A 15,533-nucleotide genomic window follows, 5' to 3' on the forward strand; every position below is an offset into this window, starting at 1 on the left:
TCATGTTTTTTCTTTGGTTCCTCTTGTCTCCTAACTAATTACGCATTCAGACTTCTTTCTTTTCAAACTATCGTCATGGCATGAAACGACTTCAGTCTTAGAAAACTGCTACAAAACCCAATTATGTCTTCAGCTGACAAGTTACCCACACACCCGTCTCCGTAACCGAAGACAAAACAATAGCTAATCAAGACACAGGGAACCATGCAGTACTGACACCAGCGACCATCCAAAGAGTTTCTGACGTAACGGGCACCAGCTGTGAAGGCAGACAAAAGGGAAACGACGTAAAAGAGAGCAAGAGAAAATAGAGGGGGGAGTACTTGGTGACCTGGAAGGTCAGGCTGTACACTGGGGTGATGATGCGGTTTGTGTCTTGTCAAAGCACCATGGGGGAATGTATTTGTGTGTGCAGGCAGAGGGCAAGGGTTCAGCTCTGACCTAAAGGAAGAGAATCGAAGCTTGTGGCCTGGAATCCTGGGGTCACTCTTTAGATGCACATTCCGATGCATATTCCTAACAGCAATCCGCACATTCCCTACAATGAATTTGTTTGACATCACTGAAGGTCTCTCAGAGTCCAGCATTAGAAGAATACAACCAGTCCCTTCATACTACAATACACACAGTCTCTGCCCCATATGACGATGTTGTTTTTGAGGTTAGGAAAGCACATTAGGGTGTAGTCTTTTGTATGAGCATAAGAAATAAGCATAAGTATAAGTGCAAAGAAAAATATTTTGGAAAGAAATCAAAAGACATCTGCACAATAAAAGCACTTGTGCTCAAATGGCAGGGAGTTTAGTTTAGTAAGTGGACTTTAGGGAAAAATAAGTGTATGTATTCAGCATAGAAAAAAAAAAGAAATTATGAGGGAAAAATACCATCCTTTTATTTTCAATCGACATTTTCATCAAAAAAAAAAAAAAAAAGTTATTTACACATACATGCCAAAAAGGTACATATTAAATATCCTTCAGGACCAAAGTATTTTCAGTTATGACCTTCAAATATTATCAAATAATAATAAAAATAATCCTTCATTTTGTACATCTTCAATTAACAAAATTACAAAAATGAAAAAAAAAAAACAATCACAGAAAATAAACATTAAATAAATAACTTAAACATTAACAAAATATGTACAAACATTTGCTTCCTCATTTAGGTGCAAAATGTGCACCAGGACATAAAGTTAGACAAAGTTAATAAACTAGTTAAAGGAGTTGACAAAGTGATTAAGACACACTGGTCCACATTTTTGGGTCTTGTTAATGGTTATATTATTCGTTACGGAATTTTCAACAATATTCCAGCGATCAACAGAAATCCACAGCTACTTCTCAGCATTTTAGATGAATCTGAATACTTCAAGTCTAAAACTAATATTTAAAGGCTAAAACTAATATTTAAAGTCGCCCAACCAATCTTTAGCTAATGATTTGTATTCAGATTCTTTTGGCACACTTCAAATAATTACCAACTTGACCAAACAGGCTTTAAATTTTTTCTCAGAAAACAATATGAAAACACTGTTTTATCATCACTGGATTCTTTGGTTTATCTTGGCATCCACTTTTGGTCTTCAGTTTCCTTTTCGCTCCTTTTAAACAGGGAGTCTTTGAATTCTCAGTTCGCTTTTGTTTCTCACAGTTTGCTTTCCTCCTCTTCCAGGGGTCGGTTTAGTCCGGGAATGAATTTCAACAGACTCCGCCTAAAGCTCTTCTGTTTGGGTTTGGGCTTGCGCTGCAGTGTGCTGAACCCTCCGCACTGCTGTTTCTCTCCGTTAGGCACCGAGGATGACGACGGTGGGGCCCTCATGTAACTGCGTGTGCTAGCGCTGCGGGTCAAGGTGGTCTTGGCAGTAGCGAAGAGCTCGCTGGCGGGTCGGATGAGGCGTGGACGGCTGCTTGGAGTCTTCTCTTGGTTTGAGTCGAGCTCGTCGTTGCTGGCGTTCTTGGAACACTCCCCCTGGAAGATGCAGGTTTGGTAGAGTGGGTCGTCCTCAGTTGTGGCGGCACTTAGATGGCTGACGCTGCTGCTTGTGCTCCCGGTGCCACATAACGCACGCATGGCCGCGGGGCTCGGAGCTCCCAGACTACCGTATAAACCAGTTGACTCCAGAGACTCGTACACAGCCACATCACTCATGACGATGCCTGTGGGATTGAAAATAGATAGCTAAATTAACCTCTGGAAAGGTTTTAAAGGAAAATTACTCCCCATTTTAAAATGAGTCTTTAAGGAAAGTATTATGTTGGTATGCAAAGTAATTTAGTTTGATCTTTACTCACACTAACATGTGCTTCTAAATATGTGACCCTGGACGACAAAACCAGCCATAAATAACGAGTACATTTGTAGCAATAGCCAAAAATACATTGTATGGGTCAAAATTATAGATTTTTCTTTTATGCCAAAAATCATTAGGATATTAAGTAAAGATCATGTTCCATGAAGATATTTTGTCAATTTCCTATGGTAATATATATATATAAAAATATAATAATATAATATATATATATTAAAAAAAAATAATTTTCCCCAATATTTAGATTTTTTTGCACTCTCGGTTTACAGATTTTCAATTAGTTCGGCTATATATCTTGGCCAAATATTGTCCTTTCCTAGCAAACAATACATCAATGGAAAACTTATTTATTCAGCTTTCAGATGACCCTTATGACTTGTTTCACAGTCCAAGGTCACATATTCTTTTCTTCGTTTACCACTCTTGAAGTCGTCTATTACAACTTTGTGCTAACAGGAAGTGTTTTGTGTGACAAAAATAAATGCAGAAGTGTGCAAATGTCAGGCTGCCAACTTTTGAACGTTTCTGAAACAAGCTCATTCAAAGGCCTGGTGTAGTAAAGATCGCTATCATGTGCTAAAAACTCACCATGCACAAGCCGCTGCTCCTGCACCATTAGAGATCTATATTCATCCCATTTCTCATGCAAGGTTTGCTGGAGAGACAAAAAAGACACAGTAAGACTCATTTCACATGTCATTCTACTAATCGGTTCATCTACTTTTTCCCCATCATCATCATCAGAGAAGAGGGAAGTGTGTGGTCAGGGAGGTCAGACAGTTCTCAAGTTCTCTATTGCCACTTCGCGTATCAAACTCATTGCAGTGTCCTTTATTGTGTGGGTACAATTTTTTTTATTAATTTAATCAACCTAGTATGATGAAAAGAACAAAAAGTTGTTTGGTCATGATACTAATAAACAATTTTTGTATCTATTCTGGTATCTTCTGTTATTATCTATTTTATTGAATCGCACAATAAAAAGGGATTTTTTATTTTTATTTTATGGCAGACAACTGCTAAATTGACAGTATTAACATTTTATACCATTTCGTCTAAAATGAAAAATAAAACAAACTAAAATATATTGTTTTAAATTCTACAATGAAGTTTAGGCATCACAGCATTATAATGTACATTATGAAAAAAGGATATTAATTTTAAGGTTTGCAAATAATTTAATTTGGCAGTGTTATTCAATTATTAGTGTTTTTTTTAAATATGTGACCTTGGACCACAAAACCAGTCATAAGTAGCACAGGTATATTTGTAGCAATAGCCAACAATGCACCGTATGGGTTAAAATGATAAATTGTTCTTTTATGCCAATATTTTCGTTATATTTCACGAAGACATTTAGTAAATTTACTACTGTAAATATATAAGTTTGATAAGTAATATGCATTTCTAAGAACTTCATTCAGACAACTTTTAAAGGCAATTTTTTTTGCACCCTCAGATTCCAGATTTTCACATAGTTGTATCTCAGCCAAATATTGTCCGTTCCTAACAAACCATACAATGGAAATCTTATTATTTATCTCGCTTTCAGATGACCCTTACTTACAGTGAGCCAGGGATATTTAAGTATTATTTGTATAATACAATAGTTTTTATTAAGAACTGTTTTACTGTTTTCATTTGAATTTTAGTTTGTTATACAACTTTTGTTTTGTGCTTTTGTAAATTGTAAATGCTTTTTTAAAATTCAGCTTTTTTTCAGTTTTAGTAATTTAAATATTTCAAATGAATAAAAATCGTATGTAGCTGTAACAACTAACATTATCTGACATCTATATTTGATTTTTAGATCAGTTTTAGTTTGTATTTAAATAACTTATTTTCTTTTAACCCCGACAAAAGCCTTTGTGCCAAAACGTATCTCTCAAATACCACAGAAGTGACAACCAAAAAGAAACTTTTAACTTTATGGCCTAGGCATCTTCTTTCACATATGAGAATGTCATAAGGAAGGTAAAAATGTGCCTTTCTTCGTTTCGGATGGCGCTATGTCATCTGTATGTGGTATGTGAGGATTAAGACTGGCCTGAACAGGTGGGTTTGTGAGAGGAAACCGTTGTGTTCGGCGCTAGTGCTCATGTTCAAGCTGGGCTAACATTACAACGCATGTAAATGTTTCAGTATGCTTGATTCGAGCATGTTGGTGTACATGTAGTCCGAGAAATTTACCTTTAGATACTGCAGTCGGGCTTCCAATTCTGCTTTTCGTATCGAGTCACTATAGACGGTTTCTAGCCTAGACACAGGAACAAAACAAAGTCACTTCATATTGTGCGTTATTACGATTCAAAGCCTCAATCTATTAAACACAGCAATTTAACAAAGTCAAAGAGCTCTTTAAAACAGACTTAAGACCATAACGTGTCTGAATAGGAGCTTAGTGGTAATACAAAACTCCCCTTCCCCCAAATGTATATCATTTCAAGACAGTCATTGGTGATATGGATATGAGGTGGGGACCTCTTTTTAATGGGCTGCTGTAAACGTTCTCATTTACAGCATAAACCCACGCTTAAAAGTGGAAATTACTGGGTTAAAAGCCGTGGAGTTTGAAGGCATGAACTTCTTTGCATTCATGTGGTTCACATCACCAGTCTCAACACTTTATAAATGGAGGTTCATTTTCACTGGCCTTTTATCTTTAATTAAACAGGAAATAAAAGGGGGAAGGAGAGTGTGGTTCCAATCAAGTGATAGCAGATCAAATTTTTCATGCTAATCAAAAATAAAGACCACATGTACACTTGGAACAATTTAGTTTTAATTTAAACTTTTAAAGCTTATATTCTACTTTGAGGAAAGAGTGACAATTTGGCTTATTTAGAAAATCAGACATGGTAGAACACCAAGTATCTACATACCTAATGCTGTTGCCTGATGATTTAATGAGCTGGACGATTTCTTTATGGCGAAAGCCTTCCACAGAAGTGTCATTCACGCTGGCAATCGTGTCTCCTACAAATCCAAGAAAAAGAGTGTTAAACTGAGAATAGATCTGACTGGACGTTTACTGTATTTTGAAACCGGACCCATTTTCTTCCAAGCAGCACAAAAGAAACTTTTTCAGTCACATTCAATCAGATCACATTCAATTTCATTCTGTTCCTCACAGAAACCTTTTAAACAGCTTCCGAACATTTGAAATATGATGCACTAATTGCATTGACTATTTTTATGGTGCTTGTTTGGACCTTTTTTGAGCTTGTCATCCACTATCCACTTTCACTGTACAGAAAAGAGCAGCGTGAACATTCTGCTAAACATGTTCCACTGAAGACATGTTATACAGGTTTAACCATGAATGAACATAAAAAGTGATGGAACAACTTTTTCTCTTCATTATAAAACTCAACATGGATGATTTTCGGAAGACATTTCACTAAAGTGTTTTGGGACACTTCTGTTGGAGAGGGGCTGGACTGCGCACATCAATATGTAATGAAACAATTCCTTTTCTCCTTGGAGAGATTTGGGTTTTCTTGTCTAAAAACGATGAAGTCATGTGTTTTTGAGAGATAGGCCAAAGACGACAATAGTGCAAAGCATGCAGGGAATGCAGGAAGTGAAACCAACTCAAAGTAGGAATTCCTCTTTACCGCTGATCTGACATCAGTTTATCTAGGAGCTGTAGTTGTTATATTCTGGACTTTGGAGAAGATCAACTGATCTCAGAGCAGAGAAACTGGTATTTTAGATGCAGAACTGTCTATTCTTTTTGAAATTGTAGAAAAGAATGCAGATTCTGCATATAAAAAATATGCCAAGTGGTAAGAATTCATATAAGCCTGAATAGGGCATTATAGGACAATGACAGATGTATTTTTAGGAAAGCATTTGTTCTACTTGTTCTACAAGTTTCTACAAGGACAAAAACTACTAGAAAATGCAAATTCAAAATTTGTGGTCAGTAAGTTTGGTAAGTAAGTTAGTTCTGAGCAAAGATGTATTAAAATGAACAACAATTGTCAAAATTAAAGAGAACAAACAGATTTTAAAATATATTAAAACAGAAAATAGTTATTTTAAAATGTAATTTTATAAAATCAAAATTTTTACTGTATTTTGATCAAATAAATGCAGCCTTGGTGAGGTAACTTCTTTCAAATTATTATTATTACTTTTTTTTTAGATATTCACAAGGGAACCCATGGCTCAAAATTATCTTCTAGATTTTTAAATCTTAAAAATGTAACAGCTCCTTTTCATTTATACCAAGTAAAATAATTGTGTCAAGTACAGCAAGAATTTGCTAAAACAAAAAGGAAACAATGTTCAGAAAAAAACCCCCACTGTGTATAAATATGCAGCCCACAAAAAAAAAGCCACAGTGTGACTTGACAGTATCCGGTTTTACAGTTTGAAAGAGTAAAAATCCATGTACAGTCTACGTGGGTGCTGCTCTGTGATATTTGCTCTTGCTTAAACAGCAGGGCTGCCACTCATCTGTCATTGTGCTGACAGATTGATGAGATATCCAAGTGAGAAAGCAAGCCTTCTGAAATATTACTCCTTTTCACACAGAGTCATTTTAATACAAAACATAATATTCAAGAGCTAGATGAAGGAAACTGATCTCTATGTTTTAAAATGCAGTAACACACTCCCTGTGACCCTAAGGACCACTCTGAATATTCTAGCCTCTGTGTCAAATGCCGGAATTACTGAGCAAACATAAAGGGTGGTGTTAATGTGAGCACACTTACCGACTTTAAGGCCTGCAAGTTGGGCAGCACTGTCTTCGTGGACTTTGCAAATAAAGGTGCACATCTCCACTGAGTTCTCACTCTGGTGATGCAGCCCATATGTCTGTAGACAAACACACACACAAAAAAAAACGGACTGTAAACAAAGATGTCTCGTCTGCAAGGCTTACATTATTTATAGATCTGTCACCAGATTATACTAAAGTAAACAAAATGAGTCATACGCTCACAAGGTGTGCCCTTTTCTTGTAAGCTGTGGCTTATTGTTCGACGTAGCATTGCTAAATTGGGTCTGAAAGTGTTTCCACAGTGGATTAACACCATAATGTGCTCAATGACTAGAATGTTGACTTCACAAAGACTGACTGACAGACTCAATGGCTTAAAGGATGCTTAACGTGAGGGATGGCTCCAGGTGCTTTACTCACATGCAAACATCCTTGATAAACAAGCCACACCAAAACTGGGCCATTTTTGTTGTCGTTTCGACGTTTGAACTGTAAATGCAGTTCATCACCACTAAACCACACACAGCCATCTGGATGAGGCATGCGAAAATGTGTGGCTATTCAGCAGTTTACATTTTCGCACCATTTCGGAGTGCTAGCAACAGCTACAGCCAGTTTACTTGGTGTCAAAACCAATTTGACTTCTGTAATGTGGTGGTTTCAAATAAATACAATTCAGTTATTCAATTTAGTCAAAATATTATGTTTGCCAGAAGCAGATTACACTTACTTTTAATGTATTATTTTATACAAGCTGGATGGATGGATGGATAATATCATACAGTATCAGTAACTCTACACGGGACAAGCGGTTTGCAAAATGGATAGGTAATGTAATCTATTATATTATAACCATTGAATCATGGAGGATGGTATGTTGTATAATACAATGAAGATTAATACAAAATATCAGCTACTCTATACAAGCAGTTTGCAATATGAGTGGATAATATTACATTTAAATAGTCAATTAGGTAAATGAAAAGTAATTTTAATAGTAGCAATAAAAGCTAAGCCACGTCAGTAAAATCCTGTGCAGTTTCTCCACTTCACAATAAAACAACCTAGGTCAGCTGAAAGACTAGCAAATGGATTTCTGTGTAAACTGCTATGGATATAAAGAAGCTAGAACGAATCATAGTGGTTTGAGAGATTTCAGACAGTAAATTCTATGAGTTAAAAACACCATGCAATTCTACACAGCAAGAGTAGTTTAAAACAGAACAGGAAGAGACTTCGTGAGACAGTCGATATGCAAACATCAGCTTCAGTTTCCATTCTAAATGTAATCAGTAGCTCATGTCGAAACGCACATGCTGATGATATACTAAAGTCATTTGCATGTTGGTGCCTTATCAGTGGTACTTTGGTTCATGGATGTGTGCAGATTCAAATGAGCATCTGACTTTGCTGTTAGTTTCCTGACGTGCGTGGAGCTTAAATGTTTGCTATGGTGCACAATGTTTTCATCAGTCACCACAGAAACATGCTGTGGCTCCAAGATGCTCTCACGATGTTCACTTTCACAATGAATGACAATTTCATGAGTGTTACATGTGTAGGAACATCTTATTTCAATAGCTTTGAGTGTGGCTGATGTTTCTGCTCACTTCCCATACAGAGACCCAAAGCTGTTGTTGAGGTTAACAGCTTCGTGAGCCGAGGATACTGTTAAACCTCATTCTGTCAAATAGAAAAGGTGAATCTGACGAAACTTTGGATGACTCTTCATAAATGTGGTCTTAAAGGAATCGTTTACTCAAAAATGACTGTTCTGTCATCATCTACCCCCTTGTGTTGTTACAAACCTCAATGACTGACATCATTCAGTAGAGTGCAAAAAGAGATGTTTCAAAGAACGATCACGCTGCTCTTTAACATTACAATGAAAGTGAATAGGGACTTGGGCTGTCATACAACAATTTCAGTGGATATTCAATTAAAAATCTTCCTTGACAGTGAGTCGCCATTCACTTTCATTGTATGGAAAATAGCAGCTCGGACATTCTCTTTAAATTATACTAAAAAGAGAAAGTCATATGGTTTCAAATATTAGGAGGGTGAGAAAATTTGTCCCTTTAAGAAAAACCTCATATATATATATATATATATATATATATATATATATATATATATATATATATAGTGTTAAATACCCATTGCATTATTCTATGGCCTGAGCTCCCAATAAACACTCAAAAAGCAAACAAATTTACAAACATCTCTGAAACGTGAATATTTGGAAAACAGTTTTGGAATCATCTTCCTTCCTCTTCCCACACACTCCAACCGCTTCTCAGACACTGAGCACCTCAGGAGATGCAAAGTACAGACATATTTACATAGTAGATACGGCCAACCGTATCCCCGCTGCTAAGAGACTCCGAAAACAATGTTGTCTACAGCACGCCATCCTAGTAAACGATTTGTTTCTTGATATGTTGCCTCTCATGCGACAGAAACTTGATGTCATGTACTGTACTAGAGGACAAGGCAGGAAAGGAGGGGTCTCCATCCTGCATCGGAACTATTATACATTACTAAATGTAAACTAGCTATCTGGAACATGTGTCAAAACAAATGAAATACTGCTTTGAACAGGGATAAATAATTACAAATGCAGAGTTCATAATCGCTTCAACATTGAGGAACCAGACTTTGATAAAGTGTACACCGTGAAGAACAATCTACAAAGAAAATGAGCAGGTTCTCATACTAAGAGGGATTTTTGATTCGGTCACAACTACAACTGGATTACACATGGATAAATCGTAGCTAATAATTGATTCTGTCAAAATGAGGTCAAATAAACACTGGTGTCATCGACTAAACATAACAGCGATTTAACCATGACTGGATCCTTCATCCAAAGCCTTACTTGGATTTAATTACGAGCGGCCCACCCACATGTACAAGCCACCTCAGAAAGATTTTACATTAGTTACCACCACTTCAAAAACCTTGAATGACTTCAAAGAGTTTTAAATCCCTCTTACCTGGATCTCAAAGCCAAAGGCCTCCTCCTCTTTTTTCATCAGGATCACCGTTTTCCTGAAAGGAAAAACCAAAACAGAAGGAATTCTGTTAATATGCTTTTGCACAGAGACGTCTTAGTAAAGTGTCGTTCTGAATGGTTTGGTCTCAATCTATGACCTTGACTGATGTTCAAACCTTACAGGAACATGGATGATGAAAGACACACAGAGGAAACGCATAATCAACCGCATGATACTGCTGTTTGGAGGATACGCCTGTGTGGCGTAATGGAAAATGTTTGAAAAAGAACAAAAAATAGAAAAGATTCTGAGATCTGAACAGCTCATTTTCAAACGATATTTTCAGTGAACTTTCGGTTTCATACAGTTATACAGTTTGTGTTTTTACAGTTCTCAATTACAACAGCTCAGGGCATGAATGACGATCACATAGGTGCAACTGGAGATGACTTCTGTTGGGATTACAGTACTAGTTGTCTACAGTAGTCAATGGAGCAATCTCAGGATTCAAACATGTCCATTATGAATACCATGACATGACAAGAGTCCTGTGTTTCTGAAAGCACTCACACATCATTAGGCAATCATGAATTATGCATACGCTTAAAAGAATAAAAAGATGCATACAGTGAAGAAAGATCGCATCTGACCATCTGGCTGATCCTAATCGCCTTTTTATTCACAGACTCATTGAGGCCTCACAGCAATCATTCTGTCCTCCAAAAAGGCCATTCTATATGAATCTATAATTGCGGTTGTTTAAGGGTGGATATTTTTATTCTATGACACCTTGGAAAAAGCGTGAATGACTAGGGTCTGACGTTTTCATAACTGCCACAATAAATAGATGTGTTTTTTAAGGAAGTAACAATGACGCATGCAAACACCAATCAAATCAGTGTAGGCGGAGAACAAGCGGTGGCAATCTTACCTTTGTGGTTCTGGAGTGTGTGAAAGGGGCTTCCACTTTTGCAGCCCACCATTCTGTTTAGCAAGATTGAGAGAGATGAAGGGAAAATAGAAAGACAACAAGAGAAGAAGAAAATGAGTGTCTGAGACCTTTGGAATATCTGCTCTTGTGCACTTAGAAATCCCCTCCTGATCAACAGGTCTTTTTCCAAAGTCTGAGTTGTAAGCTGTGCAACGTGTTCATTTCATGATTTTAACAGCTGAAATGCATGTCAGCCTGCCGGTTTCACTTAACATTTTCTATCACAGTTTTCTCTGGTTTGGATTCTGATCTTATTTTATCTCTAGACTAGGTATACTTATCTCTGAAATTACCAGAAGGAGATCTAAGATGCAGCCAGGTTGGAGAAATACAAGTTCTGTCGTGCTACAACAGCGCTGATGATCTGGCTGATAACATTGCAAATCCAATCCAAACATAAGAGTTCATTCATATTACACCCGCACTTACAGACGCCCATTCAATTGGGCTGTACCTCAACCCCAACAACTTCAGCTTCCCACAAAGTGCACTTTATGCACGAACCCTCCAAAGCTAGTAAAACGTTGCCTTTCTTTATTTTCATACACTTTGAGAATTGTCGTAGGGTCTCCCTCAATGACTTCATTTATTCCCATGTAACTAGAGGGTCCCTCGGGGCCAGTTGGATGGGGTAGCAAAGTTCTTGGACACACAATACCCTGTTGTGGCCTGGCATTCACGCAAAGTGTAGGAGTCCAGATACAGAGAGCTGTTCATAAACCTACCCTGCCCTACAATCCAAAAGCCTGCCGTGTAGTACTCCACTGCCAGTAAGCTTTGTTTATGACTAATTTCTGCAAATTAAAATACAACATCTAAATGCTGCAGGGTAGCTTTGCGTAAACCAGCTGTCATGGAGCCATTGTGTTTGACCTTAAAATGGCAAAAATGGCAGTCATTCTGCCCCAATTCAAATAGTTGTAATATTTTCCCCACCATTTCCCCACGATTTGTACACAGCAACATTGTCTTAAAGGGACAGTCCACCCAAAAACGAAAATTGTCATTTAGCCTACTATCAGTGAAAAAAAAAAAAAAAAAAAAAAAGGGATTTTATTGACTTTCAATGCAACATTAAACAAATACAGAAACCTGAAACTTCTACAAAGCTAAAACTAAATACTAAAACTAAACATTAAAACTAAATGAGAACACACTAAAACAAAATGAGAGAGAAGAAGAGTAAATAAATTACAGTATTGTCATTTCTGGGTGAGCTATCACTTTAAGAATATCAGAGTCATAACACATCTTAGATTTTAGATGTAGTATTGATTGCCACCAGACAGTTACCGGGAAATACTGGGAAATTATATCATATCAGACCTATTTGAATTTCAAAAGCCATTTCATTACACAACTGAACTGACTGTAGTAAATTCAGTTTTGCACCACAAAAGTTATAGATAGACAATCTGGAGGGTGCTTTGCTGCCCCGGACACTTGGTCAGGATCCATAAAACAACTAGGCTGGCCACACAGGAGGTGGACTGGAAAAGAGCAGGCCCAGGATTCAGTAGGGACACATATGAGCGGTTTAGTTACTCCGAGTCGATGGAGTCAGACCTGTGTGTGGGTGGTCCAAAGACAACAGGAAACAATTTACACCATGAGTGACCATGAAACACACTTCAGTGTGTCTAAACCCAAGGGCCAGAACCAAGCAGGCTCACATCTGTACAGTCAAAACCCAAGAGACACTGCTTTTGCCAAAGTGGAGTACAGTACATTTTAGAGTTGACCAGCATATTAATGCCTTTCTTTGGATTTGGAAAATCTTAGAAGTAACTTTGGACTACACTGTCTATACTATCCATGTCTGCATCTATCCATCTAAAATAAATAAAAAAACTTTTTTTAGATACGTAAATAATACTTTTTCATTATTATTATTACTATTATTAAGAGCTTAATTAATTAAGTTAATAAATAAATAAATGTGTTAATATAATAATAATAATGTTTTTATAAAGTTCATAATGTTATAAATGTTCAAAATGTCTCTTCTGATAATTAATGGTTGCTAACTTGCTACTTATTAAAAAAAAAGAAAAAGAAAAAAAAAGTTGAGCATACAACCTTTGACCTTGTGAAAATGTAAACAATTAATATAATTAATTATTTTACCACTGAACAGTAGCAAAATTTGTAAAAAATGGGTCAATCTCTACTTTTTGTGGCATGCTATTAATTATCGCCTGTGTTGCATGGAAAATAATGATTCAGAGTCATGCATACATGAACAAGTGTAGCCACTTCTAAATTTCTGCATGACTGCTCACACATATACATTCAAATGAGCTTCTTCAGAGGAATCGTCACATGCTGATGGTCACAGATGCACACTGATGGACAGGTGTGAATAAGTGCAGGTCAAGAAATTCCTTACATGCCAAGCAAAGTGAGACAACTGCTTGAGCCATTCAATCAGGAACATCATAGTCTAATTGACTACCTAACTGAGTCTAGCTACCTTAAACAAGTACCATGCAACAGTGGTTGTTAATCCTGGAGTATTGCACATTTGGAATGTCTCATACCCGGTTCAGAGCATCAAACAATGAGCTGATGATATGGATCAGGTGTGTTAATAAGAGAAACATCCAAAATATCCAGTTCAAGGCTACTCCAAGACCAGGTTTGAGAAACACTGTCCAATAAAGTTACATCCAATAATGGTGGCATATAAAAGTTAATAAGAGAGCTCAACTTGTGTGCCTTCAAACTAATCAAACCTGAGTGTTGCATGCAACTGCTGGTTCTAATCAAAGCAAACTCATCACAGGACTGTTATTTCTGTGCTTAATTAAGACCAGACCACACAAAACAATATATTCAAGATGTTGATGCACAGAGGGCAGATATAAAGGAGGTAAAAGTGTAATATATCTTTTAAAGCTTTGACTCCAGTAGCTGATATTAGAGTGATGAAGTGCGAGTTTAATTTTAACTCTGTAACACGCTGAGGAAATTACAGCTCAATCTCAATCAAACAAAAACAAATGGTTGCTGGTCTTAGCCGGTCTCCCATGGTTTGTGAAACCAGCGTTTTAAGATGGTATACGATTATTCAGGATTTTCTTAACGAGTATGTGCACTTAACATCTTGCCATTGTGATAATTTGCCAATATTGCTCTAAAAACAGCCTATACCAGTCTAAGATGGTTTGTTTGTCTTATCTTTGTTTGAGATGGTCTCCCAACCTGACTATCTGAAAAGTGCATTTAAAACTATCCCAAACACCCTTTTGATCATGGATTGGTTGACGAAGACCAGTAAATCATCTTAGGCTGGACTCAATTATTATTTTTTCTACAGAAGGGAATCAGAAGTAGATAAATATACTCGCATGTTCTGAAAGTGTATAACTAAATGTGTTTATTAATATTTCGCCATGGTACATGTAAACAGTCATGAATCTCGGGTTTCAAATGAAATGAACCTAACCTTTTTGAAGTTCCTTGGTAGGGTCCCTCCAGAGTAAGCGAGGGTCTTATAACTATAAACCTCAGTGGAGTTTGAGGGTCCACGATCCACAGTCCCACAGCTGTCCGATTTGGAGGACGTAAAGTAGATCTCGCCACTGTCATGACACAGCGACCCGCTGTCCGGTTCGTTTGAGTTCAGCTTCTTTACGCGTCGGAAAGTCATGTTTTTCATAGTCCTCGTGTCACTCAATATGAAAGCAACAGTATATGAAAGAAAGAAGAGCGAGAGATGAAAAGTACTGAGTGTGGGTGAAAAGTCACCCACTCGCCACCAGCCAGCACTCTGACTTGAACAATAATTCCCAGCTCTAGCTCAGTTTCAGCAGCAGCAGCGTCTGCGGACAGACTCGTCGCGTTAGAAACGCACATGTGAAGGAAATACTTTAAAAGAGGGCGGGGCCACACAATTGGCGTGATGCGATTGGTCGTCATGCACAGAAGCGATGTTTTGGCAGGAACCAACGTTGAAGAAAACTGAAACTGTTTTGCTGTTATAAATACAATGTTATACGATCATAAGTAGCATTATTTAAAGTATTATCAGGGTTTAATTACAAAAGCACTAAGCCTATAGTTGTATGTGTTCGACTGCCATGGTCAACAAAGTTTGTACCAGTGAGTGTAAGATTGACTCATTTCGGCGAATCGGTTCTTCAAAACAACAACGGCTTCGAAAATAAATTATTAACCATAGACTTAACACGTAAAAAAGATTTATGACTTTTAAACATTTATTATTATTATTATTATTATTGTTGTTGTCGTTGTTGTTAGTAGTAGTATTTAAAATAATTTTAATTGCCACTAATATTAGTCAATCCTGAACTTTATTTAGTTTCTGTATTGTGGATTGTTGAACATTAAATAAAATGCCAACTTATAGGTTTTGTATGTGAGCTGATAAAACATATTTCAGGTACATTCGCTATATTTCTAGTGTTTGGCTATATTGTCAAACCATTTAGCGGTTCGCTGACTCAATGAATCAACATGTTGTCGTTTTGTGAACCGACT

At 37.0% G+C, this 15,533-nt stretch overlaps 1 protein-coding gene across 1 annotated transcript; it reads right to left on the reverse strand.

Annotated features, from left to right (window-relative positions):
* Positions 1–1,081: 1,081 nt before the first annotated feature.
* Positions 1,082–14,883, reverse strand: LOC132118362 (general receptor for phosphoinositides 1-associated scaffold protein-like). Its single transcript, XM_059528163.1, has 8 exons — positions 14,479–14,883; positions 10,971–11,023; positions 10,040–10,094; positions 7,036–7,138; positions 5,194–5,287; positions 4,502–4,568; positions 2,900–2,966; positions 1,082–2,159 (listed from the first exon to the last, which is right to left on the reverse strand). The coding sequence occupies exons 1-8, from the start codon at positions 14,689–14,691 to the stop codon at positions 1,648–1,650; spliced, it is 1,164 nt and encodes a 387-aa protein (XP_059384146.1). The 5' UTR covers positions 14,692–14,883; the 3' UTR covers positions 1,082–1,647.
* Between the last annotated feature and the right edge of the window lie 650 nt (positions 14,884–15,533).

The sequence above is a fragment of the Carassius carassius genome, chromosome 37 (assembly GCF_963082965.1).
Source record: "Carassius carassius chromosome 37, fCarCar2.1, whole genome shotgun sequence".
Classification (NCBI taxonomy): Eukaryota; Metazoa; Chordata; class Actinopteri; order Cypriniformes; family Cyprinidae; genus Carassius; species Carassius carassius.